The sequence below is a fragment of the Choloepus didactylus genome, chromosome 20, assembly GCF_015220235.1.
Source record: "Choloepus didactylus isolate mChoDid1 chromosome 20, mChoDid1.pri, whole genome shotgun sequence".
Lineage (NCBI taxonomy): Eukaryota > Metazoa > Chordata > Mammalia > Pilosa > Megalonychidae > Choloepus > Choloepus didactylus.
In genome coordinates this window covers 3,574,171-3,598,523 of record NC_051326.1, presented here as the reverse complement: position 1 = coordinate 3,598,523, position 24,353 = coordinate 3,574,171, and the positions used below count along the sequence as shown (strand labels likewise).

The 24,353-nt window shown below is 40.3% G+C and overlaps 1 protein-coding gene across 2 annotated transcripts in view; it reads left to right on the top strand.

The window, feature by feature from the left end:
- NBAS (NBAS subunit of NRZ tethering complex) overlaps positions 1-24,353 on the top strand; it is a 397,863-nt gene that overhangs the window by 359,727 nt on the left and 13,783 nt on the right. The window contains exons 49-51 of one of the 2 annotated variants that reach the window (XM_037813443.1): positions 1,180-1,319; positions 4,721-4,865; positions 13,762-13,890. In XM_037813443.1, the coding sequence (XP_037669371.1) occupies positions 1,180-1,319; positions 4,721-4,865; positions 13,762-13,890 (414 nt within the window). Of the gene's footprint in view, positions 1-1,179; positions 1,320-4,720; positions 4,866-13,761; positions 13,891-24,353 lie in introns of those variants that run through there. The other variant, XM_037813445.1, reaches the window with a different exon arrangement.

Genomic DNA, 24,353 nt, shown 5'->3' with positions numbered 1-24,353 from the left:
TGTCCCCACAAACTGCTGTAAGGGCAGGTGAGATCAGGAAGTTATTTATGAATAAACGTGAAGTTATTTCAAGAATAATCCCAAAATGCTCTTGGATTCTTAACTCCATGAAGGAACGACATGGGCTTGAAGTCAGGTTTAGGAAGGTGGAACCAGTCTCCGTGTGAGAAGGTTCATGCAGTGATTATGATAATTTCACTGGACCTGTCAAACTTTGTGAGAATTCAGAATTCATGGTGTGACTTCTTCAGATGGCTTTGTGGAATCTGAGCCAGAATGACCATTACATTAAATGTTTTGGAAACATGCATTAATCCAGACAATTTAGCAAATATAGAGGCAACCATCTATTCTCATTTTTTTCATATTACCATCATCTGACTCTTATGAATGTCTGTATATCCAGATATAGAGAATCTGTATTAAGACAGGTTACAAAACAAGAGAACCGGCTCTTGGCTTATTTTTCTGCTTAAAACTGCTTTTTAACTTAAAATAGCAAAATTTTCTTCCTCAGAGGCATTGACAAGGTAATTTGTTTTAGGGTTACCTCAATGTAAAAGAAAAATCATTCAGTCCTTCAATTAGAAGAAACATGAGTATTCCGTATTTGACAGAACACATTAGAAATGGAAATGTGAATACAGGATATTTCCCTTTATTTTGATTTAGAGAAAAAAAATCTTACGGTAAATGTGTAATAGTAAAATCTTTAATTTCAAATTAGAGAAATTTTCCAGACAACATGAAGGCTAAGTAATAATAATGCTAAAATGAAAATTAGAAATTCATTTATAATAATTGAAACTTTTAAAAATTTAGCTAATGTTGGTTATGGTGAAATATTAGAATTTCAATTAAAATGATTCAATATTTTACCATAAGATATGTTAAATGCCAGTGAGCTCGTTCTGTGGACATCTACTTGTTTGAACATATGTGGGTAAAGAAAGTTAAGAACCTTCCTGTGATTTTATTGTTCTAAACAATTTTTATGTGAACATTAGAAATTGAATAGGGCATAGAGCTTTTGAAGGGTTTGTTGGATGTTGACTTACCCAGCATACTGTAAAGTTTCTCCAAACACAGTATTTAATCAAAATAATCAAATTTGAATTCTCATATAAACAAATTCAGTAGCCTCTGCCACCTTTTTCAAGTGTGTTTTTCCACTGACAGGTAAATATAACTGACACTGACAGTGAAGAGAACCGCCTCGCTCTCTTTCTGGAACTCCTGGACTCCAGTCACCATGAGGCTGAATTTCAGCACTTGGTTTTGCTCTTGCAAGCCTGGCCGCCGATGAGAAGTGAGTCGGTGTAAGTATGTTGCCAGGGAGATTTATACCCTCAGGAGTCATGCCCCATGTAAGGGGGAGGGCAGTGAGTTTACCTGCTGAGTTGGCTTAGAGAGAGAGAGGCTACATCTGAGCAACAAAAGAGGTTCTCGGGGGGTGACTTTTAGGCACAATTATAAGGAGGTGTAACCTCTCCTTTGCAGTAACAAATTTCATAAGGGCAAGCCCCAAGATCAAGGGCTTCATCTACTACAACGGTAGTCCCCAGTGCTTGTTAGTTTATCAGGAATTCCCCAGGTGGGGAAGTTTAATTTCCACAATTTTCCCCAGTCCCTCAAGGGGGCTTTGCAAATACATTTTTATTCTCTGCCCAAATTACTCTGGGATGTATCAGGGTTTCATGCTAACCTGTAGAAAACAACCAGATCTCACCCTCTATTCAAGGTTCCATGTAATTATGGAATAAATGGGCCAGTCACTTTAACTTATATAACGTGCTACAGAAAATAGAGATTTTGCACCAAATAAACATCTCTTCCTTTGGTCTCACATGGAAGTTGAATTTTTAAAAAATGCTTTTGACTGCCTTTTAACACAGCTCACAATGCTAACTTGAGAATTAATGAATAATTCCATTTTTTGAGAACACACATATTACATGCACTTCACATATATTATCAGTAATTCTCAGAACACACCTACAAGGGGAAATGAGGTTATCCTAATTCTGCAGGTGGGTTTGGAGGCTTAGAAGTGAAATAACTGTGAGCATCACACCACTGATAAGTGGAGGAGACAGACCTCTAGCCAGCTACCGGCTCCTTTCACATCCCAGATGTATTTCCTCTTTGTCCTGCTGAGCTCACCCCTCACATCCATGTGGGGTATTTCCACAGCTCCCTGTGCTATCAGCCTCCTACCTGAGCCTTTTACCTTTGGAGGGTGGTGGCCAGATTCCCTCTGAGCGTGTATGCTGGCTGCCACGCACTGCTGCTTTCCAGTGGCAAAGAATACGAGCACCAGCTCCTTGCTGCAGGCCCCACTTGCTCTGGGACTGTCCTCACACTCGGCCAGCAGGCTCTGCCCCAGGCCAGGACACGTCACCACACACTGGAAGTTAAAGAAGGATGTTTTCCTGAAAATAAATTATGTTTGAGCAGTTTAGTATTGGTGAAAACCATCTGGAGAATACGCTTTACCATTTACCCTAGGATGAGACCGTTAGAAATTTGTGGCACAGACCCAAGGAGAGTAGTGTTTTGGTTTTGGTTTGGTTTTTAACTAAGTGTTTTCAGGTAATAAAAATACAAAAACAAAAATCTTTTCTTAGGTCTCTGTCATGGGTGGCAGGCATGCTGACATATAACTTTTATAAAACAGTACAGTTCTCACATCATAAAACCTTCAGTTCTCCTTGTGATGGCCTTTGAGTACAGCTGTCTGAGAGTAGCTGCCTGGGAGCCTACAGGTGCTCATCAGAAGCAGCTCTTGAGCCCCTCACTCAACTTCCTGTCTCCACCCCTCTTACTGGGGCCTGGGGAACTGCTCCTAAGGAACTCCTGGATGGAGACCCAAGAATTGGGTGGTCATTAATGATTCACTTTTTTAGCAAATCATTGCAGTTGAATTGTAGATTTCTTCCAGCATTCAAAATCTATATTTTCTCAGTTTAAAGGAATTTCTGAATTCAAATGCAACACCTCTAGTAGATTAGTTAATTCTGGTTTTATAGTTTCTTTTACTTTTAGAATGCTACTGTTTACACTCACTTTCTTATGGTAAGATCTCCCCACAAGAAGCCAAACATTTACTGCATCTGAAATGTTGAAAGCATTTGTAGACAAAAAATATTCTTAATTTTAAAAGTATATTCTTACTTTTATAGTTACATGAAATGAAAATTGTAAATTTCTAACCTGTGTTTCACAAATCGACTTTATTGAATCATTGAAACTGAACAAACATTTGCCATTTTACTCAGCCCCTCTTACTGTGCATGTCTCTGCTAGCTGAAAGATAGATAAAGGATAAATCACATAAAGTCGGCCTTTTCTGCTTCTTTCCTGTCTCAAATTGCTGCTCACCGCAGGACAGTGTGCGATGGGATGCTTTAAAGACATACTCTCAAATGTGCTTTTGAGAACTTTTACCCCACACAATCCGACATATGACTTAAGCACTTCCAAAATTATTGAGAGAGAGAGAGAGAAAGAGTGACCATTGGATATTGCCAGCCAGTACAGCGGGGTTAAAAGCTAAGAGATTTGACCCACAGGACTGCCAGCTTATTAGGGCCAACTTGGAGTTTGAGAGACAGTGGTCCATGGTTTTTCCATTTCAGTCTGAGAATTCGTGAAAAGAGAAGAGTCTTGTACTTAGGGAAGAGTCTTAGTTTTCTTCCAGTGTATCACTCCTGGCTGGTGAAAATTATCTTTTGATAGTTTGTTTTCAAAGCCACATTGCACATGGGTCTGTGCTCTGCAGGCTGCCCAGCCCTCGCTGCTCCCGGAGACATGTCAGGAAAGACCAGGGCCGAGCTCTGAGTGTGGCAAAGGATGGCTGAGGGCAAGTCCTGGAGCCTGAGAAGGTTCCTGGCAGTCAGACACACCATCTACCCCCCCAACTGTCTGTGCCTCGAAACGAGCAGTGCACTGTCCTCATGGACGGTTCAGTTGAACTGAGACACGAACGTTCTGCGGAAAGCACGGCCTCGTGAGCCCCCTGTGGTTACTGCTCTTGCAAGCGTCGTTGAGGGCGAGGAAGGGAACCTTCCGGAGGCTGGGCCTCCTTAGTCAGTCAGCATCTGGCATCCAGTGCTGCAGCCACAGACTCTTACTAAATAGCCCAAGTTTTAAAGAACAGCAATTTAGTCCTGCTCTGGTCCCATGATAATAATAATAATTAAGAAGAGCTAATATTTATGTAGTTAATATAAGATGTGCCTCCTATTAAGAGTGAAACTTCACAATTGCATAGGTCGTTCATTAAATAAAGCAACTCGACAAGGAAAACGTTAAATCTCCTTTTCCCAAATGAGAAAACTGAGGCCCTGAGGGGTTGGATAGCTTCCCCAGAACCATACAACTAGGCTGGGAGTCTTTAGGTAACTTACCTGAGCCACCCGAGTGGAAAGTCAAGGAGCCCGAATTTGAACCCTGGTCCCTGGCTTCAAAGCCTGTCCTCGCTCCGCTTCCACCCCACACCTCCACGCTGCTGCGACAGTCGCAATGCCACCACGAGCTGCCCTTTCTCCTTTCTACCAAAGAGGCTCGACGGAACATACCTCCTTGATTCCAACTGCAATTTGCTACAAACTTTTTTTTCAAAAGGTAGGGTGTTTTCTTTTTTTTTTTTTTTTTTAATTTCTTATTACAGTTGTGATAACTTTAATCATTTCCAATGCCTTGCATTTTTCTCCATTAGAAGCAACATAAGCAATAATCCGTGGTTGCAGCTAACTACAGCAATGTTAACCAGATGCACAATGGAGAACAAGCAAGGTCTGGGAGAGGAAGTTTTGAAAATCTGTCGCTCTTTATATAGCACGAAGCAGATGCTCCCTGCAGAGGTAGGTGGATGTGCAAGTGGCTTTCCTGGACACTGTGCCTTTTTCATTATAAGCAATATCACTGACTTTACTTAAGGAACATTTAGCTTAAGTTATTACTGGTAAAGTCCTCAAATTTGTAACAGATCAAATGAAGAAGAGCAGTGCCAATAGTTTGCTTTGGGGTATTTTTGTTTTTGATAGCGCTCCAGAGCAGTATTCCTTTAACAAGTCACAGAGTTATAACCCAGTTTTTAATTCCTCTGGATGCCCTTTTCTGTCTCACTCAAGTTTATGTCCCAAAGGGACACTTTATTTTACGTGTTTTTTCAGAGCCACGCCTGTTGGTAAAGTGGTGGTAAGCTGTAGCACTCCTCTCAGCAGGAAACCATCCACTCTGGTTTTTACATACTTTTTTTTGGCATCACTGTGATAAAATGTATAACCATAGTATTTTTTCAGAACATGGGAAAAACTCAGTCATCTCCATTTGACCTTTGTTCTCTATTTGATCACATAAGTTGACTATCACAGATACAGTTGTTTTGTGTGTGTGTGTATATATATGTATTTATAAATAATGCATCCTAAAATAAGTACATTAATAACAGCTCCCACTGTGGATGTGACCTAAGCAATGTGTTATTTGAGCAATTTACATATCTTATATTTTAAAATTTTTGGATAATGGCACTAAATTAATTAGTTTCAGGTTTCTACCATATATGAAATAAATTTGAAAATAAAATTGTAAATATGATTCTTTGAATCCTTATTGTACTTACTCAAGGAGAACAATCTCAGTATGAATGCACATTTAATGAATTGTTTCCTGAATGAGAGACTGGCTAAGTGTTTTTTGATTGAATATTTAAAGTATTTCATCCATTTAAAGAACTCTTCCAACCACCAGAATGATAAACTTATCCTGTAATATGTTTAAAGCACAATCACCAAAAATATCCTGCTCTCCTGAAATGACCTGTTAGCTGGGCTATGCCCCGGTGTCTGCCGTGCCAGCCACCTGGCTGCCCGCCACCTGCTCTGCTACGGTGGGAGCACCTGGAGGCAGGGCCACCCGAGGACTGGTTCAGATGCTGCATCAGAAGGGACCCTGCACCTGTCACATTTGCCTTACATAGAGATTATGACCGAGTGATGTTCGATCAGGACCAATCACCAGAAGTGTCCTGAGATTAGTTCTGTGGAATCAGGGTTAGGAACACATTATTTAAGATTTGGTGTTACTTTGTAAAAGGCTAGGGGTTGTGGTAGTAATGGCCGCACTTCTGCTCACGTTAACTCATTTGACCTCCACCACCACCCGGTAGCTCCAGATCACTCAGGCCAGGTGTGGCGGGCAGGACCGGGCACCTCAAGGTCAGGAACGACCTCCCAGCGCAGCAGCAGGAGCCCTGTGGACGCGGGGCACCGCGCTGTTTCTGTTCCCAGCTGTGCCCCAGCATGCTGTGTGACCAGAAGAGGGTCCCAGGCTCTCTGGAGCTCCATTTTCTGAGCTCAAGAGTAGAGGGTGAGCCTGGGTGGGCCTGGAGGCCTCCTCTTGTTCTGGGTCTGTTCCTCAAGTGCTGCAGACTTGGAAGGAGAGCGAGCTGAGTGTTGCTCTCACTCGTAGCTTGTGATCTCTGTGCTAACCTTAACGAAGGCAGTAAGTCGATGATTATCTTGGCGTGAGGGGAAAGATACTTGACTGACCCCATGTTGAAGTAGGTCGTTATTACTTGTCTATTCCATTTGAGGGAATGAAAGATAATTATTCTCCCGGAGTTCTGTCCCCACAGTGACTTTCCTTCATTTCCCTTATACTGACTCAGCTTCTGTCTTTTAATTGGGCACATTTGTAGATTTTTTTTTTTTCAGCTACTGTGATGAAAGGAGCTTTGTAAGTGCTATGTGCTATTTTTATGGGTTGCTAAATATGCTCAAATGTGAATTAAAAGTGTTATAAAGGAAGGGACATTATTACAAAATGAAAATGTCTTAAATTTATTTTACTGCATTTGCAAGTTACATAGTTTCAGCATTTCGTAACATTTTATATGACTGTGGTTGTAAAATTATCCACGATTCATTGTTTGTTTTGAGTTTTTAATCCAATGCCTGCAGTCATCCTGCTTGGTGGTTTATGAAGCGGGTGTGCTTAACTGTTGGCAAGAGACTTAAATGGATGCCCCTTCTCTTCATCCCTGTTTCCCATCCCACACTAAGCACTCATATTTGTAGATCTTATTTTGTCTCCTTGAATCTTCCAAAGGCCTTTTTGTGACTTTCCGCTGTTGCTCAGGGCACTTGTTGACTTAGGGCCACGGTGGTGTTGCAGATGGAAATCTTATCACCAGGATGGCGTCATGTTTCACAAGGGTCATGTCTCCCACAATCTTGAAAGTTATGTTTCGTTCTCAGCTGATACCCATGAAAATAGTTGAAGCATACTCAGGGTGGGGGTACATGTAGAAGAGTAAATTGGCACAAAGTGGGTCCCTGGCATTTACAGATGTAGAATTCCAAGCTTGAGCTGGTTGCGACTGGCCCTGGAGGCCCCGGATCTCGCTGAGGCGCAGCCTGGATTGGAGTCGCAGCTGCTGTGGGCTGTCGTGTGGGGCGCATCACCCAGCAAGGAGTGAGCCAGCTCACCGCCCAGCACCGAAATCTCAACCTAATTGTTTTCCCTTATGGTTGAGGCACTTCTGATAATGTCAAGAGCTTGATTTTTAGAATCAAATGGCATTCAAGCTATTTACCCTTTCTATACTCTACATTCCTCATCTCATCAGTGGAGATAATGGTGGCATCTCCCTCAGTGGATCTGGGGAGAAAACGGAGACAGTGCACGTCATAGCAGAGTGTAATGGGCTGGTGGTGCTTGGCCCAGAGCAGCTGCAGTTCTGGCAGGCAGAAGCCATCGAGCTAAACGCACGGTCAGTGCCCTGGAGACGGAGCTGCAGGCCCAGCACAGCAGGAGACTGGGGAAGATACGCCAACTGAGGCTGCAGCTCCCAGTGGTCCCAGGTGCAGCACGAACAGCAGGGTGAGGTCCAGCGGCCGAGAGCCCGGCTGACCTGGAGCTGTGGAGCCGGGAGACCTGGGGGTGCAGGATGACCAGGTCTACCAGAGCATGAGAGTGTCACATCCCAGGGCCTGCTGCCGAGCAAGGACGGCAGGCTGCCCTGCGGCGCCTGCACACCTGCTGTGCCCTGCATTGCCAATCCCTGCACACCTCGTGGCCTGTGCTCCTGCCGCGGACTCTGAGTCCCGCTTGGGTGCTGGGTACATGGATGGTGACCTGAGGGCAGAGAGACCGTTCGCAGGTCAGGCTTCCTTGTCACCGTGATCCCCGGCGCGCCCTGTGCATCGGCACCCGGCAGGGGCATGGCCTGGCCCCGAGCCCCAGCCCGCCTGGTCCTCTCCTTCAAGGACTGTCTTTTGTGGCTTTTCTTTGTCCTGATTCTCTGCCAGGTTTGAGCTGTGAAGGCGTCATAGGAGGTGTTTTGTGGTTCTGTCTGCTCCGTGGACCTGTTTTGCAGTTCCCAAAATCCTCTATAAGCCTCCTAATAAACTAATTGGGAATCAGGAAAAAATTCAAACTTAGTATAGCATGTGGTATTTAAATGCGGAGTAAGTCACACAAAATGAATTCCTCCATTCTTGTGTGTCTTTGCCTGGCTGTGTCCCATCTGTACTTGATTCCTATTCAGAGAGGTGTAAAGGTTATTTGACAAACTGTCATTAAGGCAGAAGTCAGTCAAGTGTTAAGCTTTTTCTGAATATCACAAATTGCTGAAAAATAATTGTTAGCCAATTACTGATAACTTATTAAATAAGCAAAGGTGAGAGTTAAGAAAGAGAATCTTTAAATCTTTACATATTGGATATTTATGGTTTTATTTACTGAACGAGTATGTTCTGGAGTGTTTAACTGCAAATCACTCAAAAAGCATTTGAATGATTGTCCATAGGTATCTTTTTGTATACAATGTACAAGGAAGTTTGGAATACAGAGAAGGAAAAATATTCTTGTGCTCTGGTGAGGCAGATAGACAAATGAATAATTAGGAGGATACAAGTTGACAGATACTCTTAAGAAAGTATCTACCGATCCCCTGCTTAGGACAGTCAGAAATGCCGTTGCAGAAAAGGTGGGTGTTTTAGTGTCCCGGCTGCTAAACTGAATACCGTACTGTGGGTTGGCTAACAATGGGAATTTATTGGCCACAGTTTCAGAGGCCAGAAGGTTGGCTTCCTCCTGGAATTGGTATCTTCTGGCTGGCTGGCAGTCTTCGGGCTACCTTGGTTTTTCCGTCACATGGCAGTGCACATGGCAGTGTCATCTCCTTTCTCCTCTTGATTCTGTTGACCTCTGGCTTCTGGGTGTTCCCTGTGGCTTCTCTCTCCGTCTGACATTCACTCTGCCTGTAAAGGACTCCAGGGACCCAGATAAAAGCCCATGGTCCAGGTGGGCCCCACCTTAACTGAAGGAGCACCTTGAAGAGATCTTACCGACAATGGGTCCACACCCTCCAGGATGTGGACCACAACCAATACCGTGTCCCACCTGGGGTGCACAATTGAATCCACCATAGTGGGTGTTCCTGGGCCTTTTTCAGTGTAGACTTAAAGAACAGGCAGGGTTTACTCAGAGATGCAGGGAGGTCACATCGTGGGCCAACACTCAGAGGTGTGAGAGAGCCTGATGCCCTGTAGTTGCATGTCCAACATTAAAACAGAAAATGCATTTCCTCAGTCGTGCTGGCCACATCTCAACTGAATGCGCACATCTGGCTGTGGCCACCACGTTGGTCCGCACAGATGTGGAGCATTTCCATCATGGCAGGAGAGTCTGGTGGGCAGCTGTGCGCTGGCGGCTGTCCTGTGTGAGGAGGGCGCAGGGCAGAGCCAGTCGGCGGCAGCGGGGCCAGGTTGCTGCGCAGGGGGTTATGTCTCATCTTCCCAAATACTTTCTGCTGATTTTGCAAACCTGGATTAAAAATACGCTTATCTCTTTGGCCAAGATGCTTGGTGAGACGCCTTTGTGCTTGAAGGCACATGTAAGTCCTTCCTGAGTTAGAATGCATAATCCTTGCATTATATACCTCACCTGCCTGTTCCCTGCTGACATTGGTCATTGTCACACTCCTCCAGATCTGAAACTTGAAGGCCTTGCTCATTTCCTGCAGAGAAGTGTTAGGTGAGAGCTAAAAGAAACAAGATCGCGTGGAATTCCAAGGAGCATTTCATCCTCAGCTTTAAATGGGAGCTTCTTTGTGTCATCTTTATTGTATCTTCTTTTCGTAATTCAGTAGAAGAATTATGAAAACGTCATAGAGTGGAATTTTTTTCCTCCAGCGTGCCACTGTTGAGTAGCACAGGAGGTTATCAGCCCCATGGCGAGAGGTGAGCCTTGCATCTTTCAGGAAGGGCCTTACCTTGACGTAACGAAGCTGCATTTACTTCTGGTCCTAGACCAGGTGTTACAGTCGCGATGTTTCACCTGATGTCAGGGCACCATCAGAGCAGGGCTCAGCAGGGAAGAGCAGCTGGCAGATTTGTTTTTTTGTTTGTTTGTTTGTTTGTTGTTTATTTTTTAATTTAATTTTATTGAGATTGTTCACATACCATACCATTATCCAAAGATCCAATGTGTACATCAATTGCCCATGGTATCATCATACAGCTGTGCATCCATCACCACAATTATTTTATTTTTCAGTTTTTAGAACATTTTCATTACTCCAGAAAAGAAATAAAGACAAAAAAAAAAAAAAAGAAACTCAAATCCTCCCATACCCCTAACCACTCCCCCTCCATTATTGACTCATAGTATTGGTATAGTACATTTGTTACTGTTGATGTAAGAAGGTTAAAACACTACTAACTGTAATATATAGTTTGCAATAAGTATATTTGTTTCCCTATATGCCCCTCTATTATTAACTTCTGGTTATAGTGTCATGTATTTGTTCTAGTTCATGAAAGAGATTTCTAATATTTGTACAGTTAATCATGGACATTTCCCACTACAAGATTCACTGTTTTATACACTCCCATCTTTTAACCTTCAGCATTCCTTCTGGTGACATACGTGACTCTGAGCTTCCCCTATCTACCAATTCACACACCATTCAGCACTATTAGTTGTTCTCACAACGTACTACCATCACCTCTGTCCATTTCCAAACACTTAAGTTCAACCTAGTTGAACATTCTGCTCATAATAAGCAACCGCTCCCCATTCTTTAGCCTCGTTCTATATCCTGGTGACTTATATTTCCTGTCTATGAGTTTACATATTATAATTAGTTCATATCAGTGAGACCCTGCAATATTTGTCCTTATGTGTCTGACTTATTTCACTCAATATCATGTCCCCAAGGTTTCTTCATCAACCCATTTTTTAAGACGGTTTTGTTCACACCCCATACATTCCGTCCTAAGTAAACAATCGATAGTTCCCTATATAGTCACGTATTTATGTATTCACTACCATCACCACTGTCTATATAAGGACATCTCCATTTCTTCCACAAAGAAGGAGGAAGAGTCAAAGAAGGTAGAGAGACAAAAGAAGAAGAAAAAAGAGTAAAAAAAAAAAATCTGACAGCTAGGAAGCAACAAAAGGAAAGAAAAAATTAAACTAAGGTAGAATAAAGAATCAGACAACATCACCAAGGCCAAGAGTCCCATACCCCTCCCTTATGTCCCCTGCTTATATGCATTTAGCATTGGTGTATTATCTTTGTTACATTAGAGGAAGCATAATACAATGTTTCTGGTAACTATAGTCTCTAGTTTGCGTTGATTGTATTTTTTCCCCAATACCACCCTATTTTTAACACCTTGCAGGGTTGACATTCATTTGTTCTCCCTCACATAAAAACATATTTTTACATTTTTTCATAATTGCTGAGCACTCTAGGTTTCACTGAGTTATACAGTCCCAGTCTTTATCTTTCCTCTTTCCTTCTGGTGCCCCATATGCTCCTCACCTTCCTCTTTCAACCATACTCACAGTCATCTTTGCTCAGTGTACTTACATTGCTGTGCTGCCATCACTCAAAATTGTTTTTGAAACCTCTCACTCCTGTCTTTTCCTATCTGTCTGTAATGTTCGCTTTAGTATTTCCTTTAGAGTAGGTATCTTATTCACAAACTCTCACATCATCTGTCAGAGAATATTTTAAACTCTCCCTCATATTTGAAGGACAGTTTTGCCAGACATAGGATTCTTGGTTGGCAGTTTTTCTATTTTTAGTATCTTAACTATATCACCCTGCGGGTGTGTCTTAGAAGATTGACACACCCTGTGAGGCCTCAAGCCACTGTGGTTTTCCTAACCTGCCGAGCAGGTGGTACCTGTCAGCCTGTTGCTCCCAACTGGTATAAGGAGGTGTGGCCCCTTTAGTATCTTGGCTGTTTTCCCCCAGGCTCTGGGGTCTGGTTCTGAAGGGAAGACGGATAGTAGAGCTGGGCCCACCTCCTTTCTCTTAGGGAAGACACACTTCTTAGGGAGCTATCATCTGCATTTAAATAGTTTTTTTGTGTCTCTGACTCTGCTGTCTCCACCCTTGTCTGGGTCAGAGCACTGCAAACTGAAAATGTCTGAGGTTTTCTCCACTGACCCACTCAGTGGAGACAGAGAAAAAGTGACAGAAAGCCCCCTTCAGGGCCAGTCCACAGACTGCCAATTTCACTCATCAGCCAGAGGTAATACCTGGTCTTCTGGGCTCCCCCTCCTGGGACAGCAGAGTCTTCTGGTTCTTCAAGGTCAGTTGCCATTAAAAGCTGCTGTCTGCTTTTTGGGAGTTTGTAGCTTGTGTTGAGCATTCCACATTTGTTAATTAAAACCCCGGTTGGAGCTGGACTGAGGTATATTTGCTTGTTCAGCGAGTGCTGCTTTCTACCACAGCAAGATCTTGTAACTCAGCCTGCCATGGCGGAGAGTGGGCTCCTGGCACGTTTCTGCAGTTTTTACTTACAGATTTTATTCTGTGATCTCACGCATTCCTCCCAGTCCAGGTTGGTGTATGATGTGTGGACAGTCACGGTTGTCCCCCAGCAGTTATTCCAGATTATTTACTAGTTGTTCCTAGTTATTTATTAGTTGTTCCAGGGAACTAACTTCAACTCCTCTCTATGCTGCCATCGTGCCGCCTCCTCCCCAGATTTGTTTTTATTCTTCTGTACTCTTATGATGAATGATTATCATTTGTGGCCTCATATTAGAACCTGCTCTCTAGCGGCAGGTTCAGTCAGTATGATACGGGCCTACAAATACAATTCAAATACACCTGTGGAGTTCCAAATACATTTCCATTTTTCTAGGCCACAGATAGTTTTCAAGATGTAATATCTTAAATATATCAAGCATTCAGATCACCTTGACGTTAGAATTATTCACAAGTTTTTAAATATTTAATTATGCTGATTCCTTTTCCTGCAGTCGATATTAACTGGTTATTGTTAATACTAATAATTAAAAATAGTTTTTACTATTAGTTAAGCATGTTCTATCTGCTGAGGATTGTACATTATATTCATTAACTAATTCTCATCAACAAACCTGCAAAGTATGTATAATCACCTCCATTTTATTTGTGAGGAAACTAGGACTCTGAGAATCTAGGAAAGTAAATTAGAGGACTCCTTCCATAGAGGGGGATAGTGTGGAATCATTAAAAGCGGTATCATATATGAGTATCTCATAGCTTGGGAAGATGCTCACGGTTTACTGGGAGGTGAACAAAGCAGGCTCCAAGCGCCCTTTAGTACGGCAGCGTGTGTACTTTACACACACTCACCCACACACGTTAATAGGAAAAAGTATGGAAATATGCAGCCAGGACAGCTGGTGATTGCAGGTGTTTGCTCACGTCCCACCCACTTACCCTTACTTCTCTTTCAGTGTGTGAAGGAGCTCTGCTCGCTGCTGCTCAGCCGCTCTCTCCTGCTGCCCTCCCTGAAGCTTCTCCTGGAGAGCCGAGATGCGGGCCTGCGCGCTGTGGCCCTGGAGCAGATCACAGGGGTTGCTGAGGTATGCACACCGGAATGTGCAATTTTTTTTTCTTTCAGATAAATGAATTAGCATTTCCATTCTCATAAAGAGTAAATACTATTTATTTGAAACTACTTTACCACAAGTCTCTTTGACCACAGAAGCCTTTCTTATGGTGTCCACACAAGCAAGAGCCAGAGGCTACTTAGGTGTTAAGTTACAAGACAAAGAACCAAACAGTTTCTCTAGAGAAGCAATATGTCAGTCCCTCTTTAAGAAAATGTCAGCGTAGTCAGACGTGTCAACAAGTCTGTCGATCACACTGGTCCTCTTGCCGTCTGAAACTTGGGTCTGGGGAGCACCTAGCTTCAGGTGGGTTTTCCTTCCCTCCGTGTGTGTTTAGGGGGTTTCAGTTAAAGATGAGAAGGTGGCACCATCTGAAATCTCAAACTCTGGTTTCCTCTGGCACCTTCCGCCCCCGGTGAAAGCAGCTGCGTCACTTGAGGAATGCCATACTAAGGTTAAGTCTCGAAATTTCTTCCTCAAGGCTGGCCGTCTTGTTATCATGATTAAGGAAGAAATTTTCACTTCTCGTTTTAAATTTTACTCCTTAGAATTAGACAGCTCAAAGGTTGTGTTTTAATACATGCACTTTGTATGATTCTTACCAAAACCCTTCTATGGGGAGAGCCTCCATTTGAGTTATTTGTGTGTGTGTGTGTGTGTGTGTGTGTGTGTGTGTGTACAAAAGTTTGTATTTTGTATATGTGTCTGTGTATACAAAAATATAACAGGATACCTTCTAGAGACCAGAACAGGAAGGAAAATCCCAGCACAGATGTGCATACTTGCCACATGACAGTGGTGGGATTAATAGAAAGACGTTTGAAAATTTCATTTAAGACAAAAGATACAGAGTGAAACAAGTAAAAAAAAAATCCTAAACCTAGTATCCCATTATTTTAAAAGTTGTAGGAAGTTATGTAGATGGTTACAGAAAATACAACATAATTGTATTTGGAAACAGACATCATGAACAAAATGAGCAAAACCTAGTGGCTTTATTTATTAGATGTATTTTCAAAATAATGTAAAAGTTTCTGTAAAAATTTTGTGAATACACTCCATTATTACTGATAATAGCATAATAATAGCCACTTCTTTGAGAACTACACTAAAGTAAGGAACTGAGGGGACCTGTTTTTTGGTAGGCTTCTTGTCTATTTTTGCTAAAAAAAAAAAAAAAAAAGTTGCATAACCTTGGAAATTTACATGAAGTTGAGTTACAGTGAGTTTTTTTTTTCCTTAGCCTATTTTCCCTTGTCAATCTGAGAAATAAGGAAGAAGAGAAAATAGGGCTGCATATTTTCAGTGCATTTTTTCCCGCCTGCATACATTGGATTAGCGTCACTGCTTGGGCATGCCCACTCGACTTTGCCGTGGCCTCTTTGTGAGTAAAACGGCGATGTGTTAGACATTGCCTTTCTGTATTCATCCGCTATAGGCTGTCTTGAGATGCTCCCGAATTCCAGGGACAAGTGAATCAGTTCTCATTTTAAGGGTTCTTTATGTCAAATGTGCCTGTCAAAACTGAAACTAGAACTTGGGCTCCCTAACTCCTAACTAGTCTTTCCACGCGCACACACACACACACACACCAATAACTGTCAAAATAAGAAACCAAATGGGAATATCATGACACCCAACCAGTTTTTAAATGGCACTAATTTACCTCCATAACACTTTGCATCTGTACTTTGCATGTGCAGCATTTTGCTAAGACTCTTGTAGTTTTGAAACTGACTTGCAGATATAGGGTAGTTTACCTAGTGGTTGTGATGATACCATACAAAATTTCTGTGTTCTTCAGATGCAAGAATCAAAGCCAGAGAAATAAATTGTCAAGTTGCTTCTCTACCTCATTGAAATCAGAATTGAGACTTAATTGTATTTCTCTACACTAAGTTGAGTATTCATCATAGACTAGCCCATCTGTGCTCTTAAAATGTGCCCCTCAGAAACAACACACATCCTCAGATTTTAGCATCCTACAAAGAGCGATCTGAAGGTTTGCAGAGTTTTCTGTTTTTCAAATATATATACATGTTTCAATTTTAAGATAATTTTAAATTCACATTCATTTTAAGAAATAAATTACAAATGAATAAGAATAATTCATTATATAATTATAATAATGTAATCTATTATTATATTATCATAATATATAATTTCTATATATTATAGTAATAATAAAGAGATTTCTCTTACACTTTTCACCCAGTTTTCCTCAGTGGTAACATCCTGCATAACTGTAGTACAAGGTCGTAGCCAGGTTTTGCCATTGGTGTAATCTGTTGACCTTATTCATATTTCGAGTTTTATGTGCGCTTGTTTGTGTGTATAGTTCTGCACAGCTTTATGACGTGTAGACGTGTGTGTGTCCTCCGCTGCAGTCAAGACAGAGAAGCGTTCCATCGCAAGTGTCCCTCCGGCTACTCTCTTATTGCCAAAGCCAGTCTGCCCTCCATCTCTGTAGTTCTGTCGTTTCAAAAATGCTATATAAATGGAACCATACAGTTATTAATGCTTTTTTTATATAATGGCTTTATTGAAATCTAGTCACATACCATTTAACTCACCCATTTTACATTGGATGTCTCCAGTTTATTCACAGAGTTGTATGGGTTGTACGTCCATCAATACATTCAATTTTAGAACATTTTCATCACTCCAAAAAGAAACCCCTCACTTGCTATTTCTCCCCATGTTGTCAAGCCTAGGCAACCACTAATCTACTTTATATCTTTATGGATTTGCCTATTCTGAACATTTAATATAAATGGAGCCATACAAAATATGCTCTTTTGTGACTGACTTCTTTCACTTAGCATATGTTTTCAAGATTCATTAATGTTACAGCATGTATTAGTACTTCATTTCTTCAGCTGTTGATGGGCATTTGGGTTGTTTCCACTTTTTTGGTTATGCTGCTATAAATATTTACATACAAATGTTTGAGTGAACATGAGTTTTTATTTTTTTGTGGTATATACCTAGAAGTGGAGCTGCTGGAAATTTCCCTTTTTTAAATAATTTTTTTTTATTATTATGTAGACATTCAGATAAATTCAGGCAGTTGGCATTTTGTATTCTCTATTTGAATGACTGTAATATCAGGGTCAAATCTTACTGAACTTACATGTTGTCATCAAATCCGCCACCTCTACGTTGTGTTTATTTGGATTTTCTACTTTTTGAGGTACTTGGTTCTTAGCTTCTAGTTTATCTTCAAAAGTTTCCGAGCAGTTAGAATACTCATACACTGCTGGTAAGACTGTAAATTTGTACAACCACTTGGGAAAACTCATAGGTGGTATCTACTAAAACTTAATACAGGCATAACCTGTGACCCAGAAATTTCATCCCTAAATATTGCACAAGAAAAGAATGCATATATCCATCAGAAGACTTGTACTAGGATATTCACAGAAACTGTTTGTAATAGCCCAAAAGTAGGAGCAGTGAAAATGCCCATCGATAGAATTTTTTTAAAGTGTGATATATCCCCACAAGACTATATAAATGCTATAGTATACTATATAGTAATGGAAATGAATGAATTACTGACTGCACACAGCAAGATGGATGAATCTCACAAACGTAATGCTGAGAGAAAAAAGCCAGTACATACCTTCAATAAATAGTGCTCTAATAACTGGGTATCTACAAGCAAAATAATGAAGATGGACCCCCACTTCACACCGTACAAAACCTAACTCAAAATGGATCATAGACTTAAATGTAAGTCCTAAAATGATAAAACTCTCAGAAGGAAACTACAAAAGTCTTCATGAGCTTGGGCTAATTCTTGATATGACACCAAAGAAACAAATGGCAGAAGAAAAAAATAGGTAAATTGGCCTTCATCAAAACTAACAACTTTTGTGCTACAAACAATGCCATCAAGAAAGTGAAAAGACGAAACAAAGATTAGGAAAAAATATTTGCAAATCATTATCTTTTAAGGGACTTGTATCCAGAATATATGAAGAACTCTTATAACTTAATAAGAAAACAGGTATCCCAATGAAAAAATAGGAAAAGTGAACAAGTTGGTGACATCGTCAACATGGTGAAGTGAGACATCCCCTGAAAACACATCCCCAGACATTTAGCAAATAAAATGGACAGATGCCACTTGCATTGTGCACCTAATCAAGGTGTCCCAAAGTACATGAGGCAAACGCTGGCAAAACTGAAGGGAGTAGTAGATGTCTCTACAGTAATAGTGGGAGGCTTCAGCACACCACTCTGTCCCAGAGATAGAACATCTAAACAGAGGATCAAAAAGACACAGAGAACCCGAAAAATATGACAGTTGAGCTAGATCTAACAGACACATATAGAACATTATGCCCCAGAACAGCAGAATATACATTCTTCTCAAGTGCACATGTATCATTCTCCAGGTTAGACCACGTTGGTCCACAAAACTAGTCTCAATAAATTTAGAAAGATTGAAGTCATACAAAGCATCTTCTCTGACCATAATGGAATGAAGCCAAAAATTAATAACAGGTGGAGAACTGGAAAATCCACAAATATATGGAAGTTAAATAGCACACTGTTAAACATTCTGTTGGTCAAAGAAGAAATTGCAAGGGAAATCAGTAAATACCTTCAGATGAACGAAAATGAGAACACAACATTTCAAAACTTACGGTGAAAGGGAAATTTATAGCCCTAAACATTTACATTAAAAAAGAAGAAAGAGTAATAGTCAAAGACCTAACGACATACCTGGAGGAACTAGAAAATAGAACAGCAAACTAACCTCAAAGAAAACAGAAGGAAAGAAGAAATAACAAAGATTAGAGCAGAAATAACTGAAATTGAGAATTAAAAACAGAGAGAACTAAGAAAACCAAAAGTTGATTGTTTAAGAAGATAAATAGAATTGACTAATGCTTAGCTAGACTGACAATGAAAAAATGAGAGAAGATGCATACTACTGATCTCACAGAAATAAAAAGGGTTATAAGAGGATACACTGAATAATCGTATGCCGACAGATTAGACAACCTAGATGAAATGGACAGATTCCTAGAAACACATGAACAATCTACACTGACTGTAAAAGAAATAGAAGATCAATTACAAGCAAAGAGAATGAATCAATCATCAAAAACCTCCCAACAAAGAAAATCCTGGGTATCAGATGGCTTCACAGGGGAATTCTGCCAATCATTCCAAGAAGAATCAATAAGAATCCTGGTCAGACTCTTCCAAAAAATTGAAGAAGAGGGAACGCTACCTAATTCATTCTGTGAGGCCAACATCACCCTTATACCAAAGCCAGATAAAGATACTAAAAAGAAAATTACAGGCAATTTCTCTTATAAATATAGATTAAATATCCTCAACTGAATACTTGCAAATAAAATCCAGCAGCACTTCAAAAGAACTGTGTACCATGATCAAGTGGGTTTTTATCCCAGGTGTGCAAGGGCAGTTCACCATGAGAAAATCAATTAGTGTAATACATCACATCAACAACACCAAGGGAAACAAAAGTGATCATCTTGATAGACCCAGAGAAAACATTTGACAAAATTCAGCATCCTTTCTTGATTAAAAAACACTTAGAAAAATAGAAATAGAAGGAAACTTCCTCAACATGATAAAGGGCATATATCATATATGAAAAACCCACAGCTAACAGCATGCTGTATAGTGAAAGACTGAAAACTTTCCCGCTAAGATCTGTAACAATAGAAGGATGCCCACTGTCATCACTGTTATTCAGCATTGTACTGGAAGTTCTAGCCAGAGAAATTACATGAGGAAAAGAAGTAAAAGGCAGCCAAATTGGAGAGGAAAAAGTAAAACCTGTGCTATTTGCAGACAACATGATCTTATATATAGTAATTCCCAAAAAATCAACAGCAAAGCCAATAAATGAATTCAGTGAAATGGTGGGATACAAGATCAACAAGCAAAAGTTGGTAGTCTTTCTGTACACAAGTAATGAGCAACTGAGGAGGAAATCAAGGAAAAATTCCATTTACAGTAACAACTAAAAGAATCAAATATATGGGAAAAAATTTAACCAAGGATATAAAGGACTTCTACAGAGGAAACTACAAAACATTGCTACAAGAAGCAATCAAAGAAGACCTAAATAAATGGAAAGACATTTCATGTTCATGGATTGGAAGACTATCGATAAGATGTTAATTCTACCCAAAATTATTTACAAATTAAATGCAATCCCAATCAGAATTCCAGCAGCCTACTTTGTAGAAATGGAAAAGATAATTGTCAAATTTATTTGGAAGGATAGGGGCCCCAAATAGCCAGAAACATCTTTAAGAAGAATGAAGTTGCAGGAATCACACTTACTGACTTTAAAGCATTTTACAAATCTGCAGTGGTTGAAACAGCATGATACTAGCAGAGGGATAGGTACATCAACCAGTGAAATTGAATTGTGGGGTCAGAAATAGACCCTCACACCTCTGGACAATTGATTTTTGACAAGGCTGCCAAGTCCATTCAATTGGGAAAGAATAGTCTCTTTAACAAATGGTGCTGGGATAATTGGATATCCATATGCAAATATATCTCATACCATATATAAAAATTAACTAAAAATGGATTAAAGACCTGGTTTCTTAGACTTTACACCCAAAGTACAAGCAATGAAAGAAAAATAAATAAAAGGAACCTTTTCAAAACTAAAAGTCCTTTGTACCTCAAAGGACTTTGTCAAAAAAAATGAAAAGACAACCTACTCAATGAGAGAAAATATATGGAAATCATATATCCAGTAAGAGTTTAATATCCAGAACTTATTTTTTAAAAAATCCTACAACTCAACAATAAAAAAGCAAACAACCCAGTTAAAAAATGGGCAAAGGACTTGAATAGACATTTGTCCAAAGAGGATATAAAATTGATGAATAAAAAGTACATTAAAAGATGCTCAACATCACAAGCTATTAGGGAAATGCAAATCAGAACCACAGTGAGATATCATTTCCCACCCACTAGAATGGCTACTACACAAAAAGCAGAAAATTACATGTTTTCGAGAGGATGTAGAGGAATAGGAACACTCATTCTTTGCAGGTAGGAATGTAAAATGGTGCAGCCACTGTGAAAGACAGTTCAGTAGTTCCCAAGGAAGCTGAGTATAAAATTTCCTTGCAACTCGGCAATCCCACTACTAAGTATATACCCAGAAGAACTGAAAGCAGGGACTGGAGCAGACACTTGCACACCGATGTTCATAGCTGTGTTATGCACATTTGCTGGAAGGTGGAAGCAACCCAAATGTCTCTCAACCAATGAACGGATAAACAAAATGTAGTATATACATGCAATGGAATATTATTCAGCTGTAAAAAGGAACAAAGTCCTGATTCCTGCAACAACGTGGATGAAACTTGAGGACTTTAAGCTGAGTGAAATAAGCCAGGCACCAAGGACAAATATTGTATGTTCTTACTGATATGAACAAATTGTAATAAATAAACTTATAGAGTTAGAATCTAAAATATAGGTTACCAGGGGATAGATTAGGGCAGAGAATTGGAAGCTGATGCTTAATTTGTACTTTATTCCTATTTATGTTGATTTATAGAGGTTTGGAAATGTATGGTGGTGATGGTAGCACATTATTTAGAGTGTAATTAACAACACTGAATTGTGTATGTGAATGTGGTTGAAAAAGAGAAGTTTGGGATTATGTATGTTACTAGAATGAACTTTAGAAGATAAAACAGGACTGTATAACAAAGTGAACCCTGTTATGGATGACGGGCTGGGGTTAATAGTACAAGTATTAGAATTTTCTTACGTGAATTGTAACACATACAACATTAATACAAGGTGTTAATAGGGTACTATATGGGGAAAATATACATAATGTAAACTATGGACTATAGTTAATAGTACTATTTTGATATACTTTTATCAATTGTAACAAGGCTGCAATAATGCAAAATGTCAACAATAGGGAAGTTTATGGGAGCATTGTATTTTTTGCATGACTTTTCTGTAAGCCTATAACTTCTGTAATTAAAAAATACTAATAATTTTTAAAAACCACTATGCTAAGTGAAAGAAGCCAGACACAAAGTACTACATATTGTATGAATCCATTTATAAAAAGTGTAAATGAAAATAAATCTATAGAGACAGAAATAGATTTGTGATTATGTAGGGATGGGGAAGGATAGAAGGAGTAGTGATTGCTAAGGGGTACAGGGTTTTTCTTTTTAGAGTATTGAAAATGTTCTAAAATTGATTGTGGTGATGAATGCACAACTCTGAATATACTAAAAGCCATTGTAGGCTTTGGATGGATTGTAGGTTTGTGAATATATATTAGTAAAAATTTTTAAAAATAGGAAGTCTATCTGCATAGACTTTTTCTCCAAAGAAGATATACAGATGGCCAATAAGCACCTGGAAAGAGGGTCAACATCATTAGTCATTAGTAAAATGCAAATCAAACCACAGTGGGATACCACTTCACAACTACTACGATGGCTATAATCAAAATAACAGGCAGTAACCCTTGCTGGCAAGGATATTGACTAATTGGAACCTCTGTTCATTGCTGGTGGGGATGTGAAATGGTACAACCACCTCAGAAGACAGTTTGGCAGCTCCTCAGATTGTTAAACACAGAGTTACCATATGACCCAGTAATTCTACTCCTGGGTCTATACCCAAGAAAAATGAAAATATACGTCCACGCAAAAACACGTGCATGAATGTTCATAGCAGCATTAGTCATAATAGCCAAAAAGTGGAAATGATCCAAATATCTATCAGCTGATGAGTGGATAAATAAAACATGGTTAGTCATACAATGGAATATTATTTGGCAAGATAAAGAAATGAAGTACTAATTCATGCTGCAACATGGATGAATCTTAAAAATATTAAGCTAAGTGAAAGAAGCCAGTCACAAATGACCACGTTTGATGATTACATTAATATGAAATGTCCCAAATATGTTTATCTGTGGAGACAAGGAATAAATTAATTGTTGCCTAGGGCCTGATGGTGGAGGAGAGTATGTATATGTATTGACTGCCAATGGGGTGGGGTTTCTTGTTGTAATATAATGTAAAACTTAGGTAGTGGTAGTTGTACTAACTAAAGATCTTTGAACTGGACATTTAAATAAGTGAATTTTATGGTATGTGAATTATACCTTGATAAAGATGTTTATTAAAAAGAATGCATGCCATATATGTCCAGTTACATACATGTTAAAAACAGGATAAAGTCATCTTCATCTGTGGTATTATAAGTTAGGATAGGTGGGATGTCATCAAGATGGCAGTATCAGATGTCCTGGTAACATTCCCCCTCAGAAATAGCAAAATTAAAGGAGAGAATCAACTCTGTCAAAACTCTGAGAGATGATTGAGACTAGAGAACAGCTCAACACATGCTGAATTGGGGTTGAGAGGAGACCCCGCCTAAATATGATTGGAGAGCAACAGGACAAATTTACCAGTCCTTGCATGTGCTGGTTTGAAACTGTGATGTACCTCATAAAAGACTGTGTTCTTTTAATCCAATCTTGTGGGGGCAGACCTATTGTGGGTGGGACCTTTTGATTATATTGTTTCCAGGGAGCTGTGACCCACCCAATTGTGGGTGGGAATTTAGTTTACTGGAGTCCTTAAGAGAGCTCAGGGAGAGAGAGAACTCAGAGCCGACACAGACCCAGATGCTTGGAGATGCAGACAGAAAGACGTTTGGAGATGCTAAGCTCGGACCTGTATTCCAGAGTTTGCCCCTGGGAGAAGCAAGGAGGACCCACAGAAACTCAGAAAAGCTAAGAGAAGTGATCCAGAGTTTGTCCCTGGGACAACAAGTTGAGACAGAAGACTGGAGACATTTTGGAGAAAGCCACTGAAACCAAAGCTAAACCTGGGAGAGAAGGTTCAGCAGAGCCAGCTACTTGCCTTCCCATGTGACAGAGGAACTCCAGATGCCATCGGCCTTTCCTCAGAGAAAGTATCTACCCCTTGCTGCCTTAACTTGGACATTTTCATGGCCTTAGAACTGTAAATTTGCAACCTAATATCCCCATTGAAAAAGTCAATCCATTTTTGATATTTTGCATAATGGCAGCTTTAGCAAACTGAAACAGTGCCCTCCCCCCCATCAGATCTGCAGCAGTTTGTGCACCTCACCGCTGTGGTCCCCTGCTTCGAGCAGGTCTAGTGCAGGTCTCTGACAACCAGTCCACCCATATGCATTTAAACACAGGTCTGTTAGGCCCCGTAGACCAACGGTGGTGAGCACATTCCCAGTGGCTCCGTGAAGCAGGACTAGCCTGCTGTGGTTTTTTGGTAAACCACACATATTCGCAGCCCAGGTCTGAGGGTCTGATTACTGGCGCACCTAAACAGAAATAGTGGGTATCTTGCTACATCGACGCCACAGGGCTCCCTGAGAGACTCAAGGTTCTG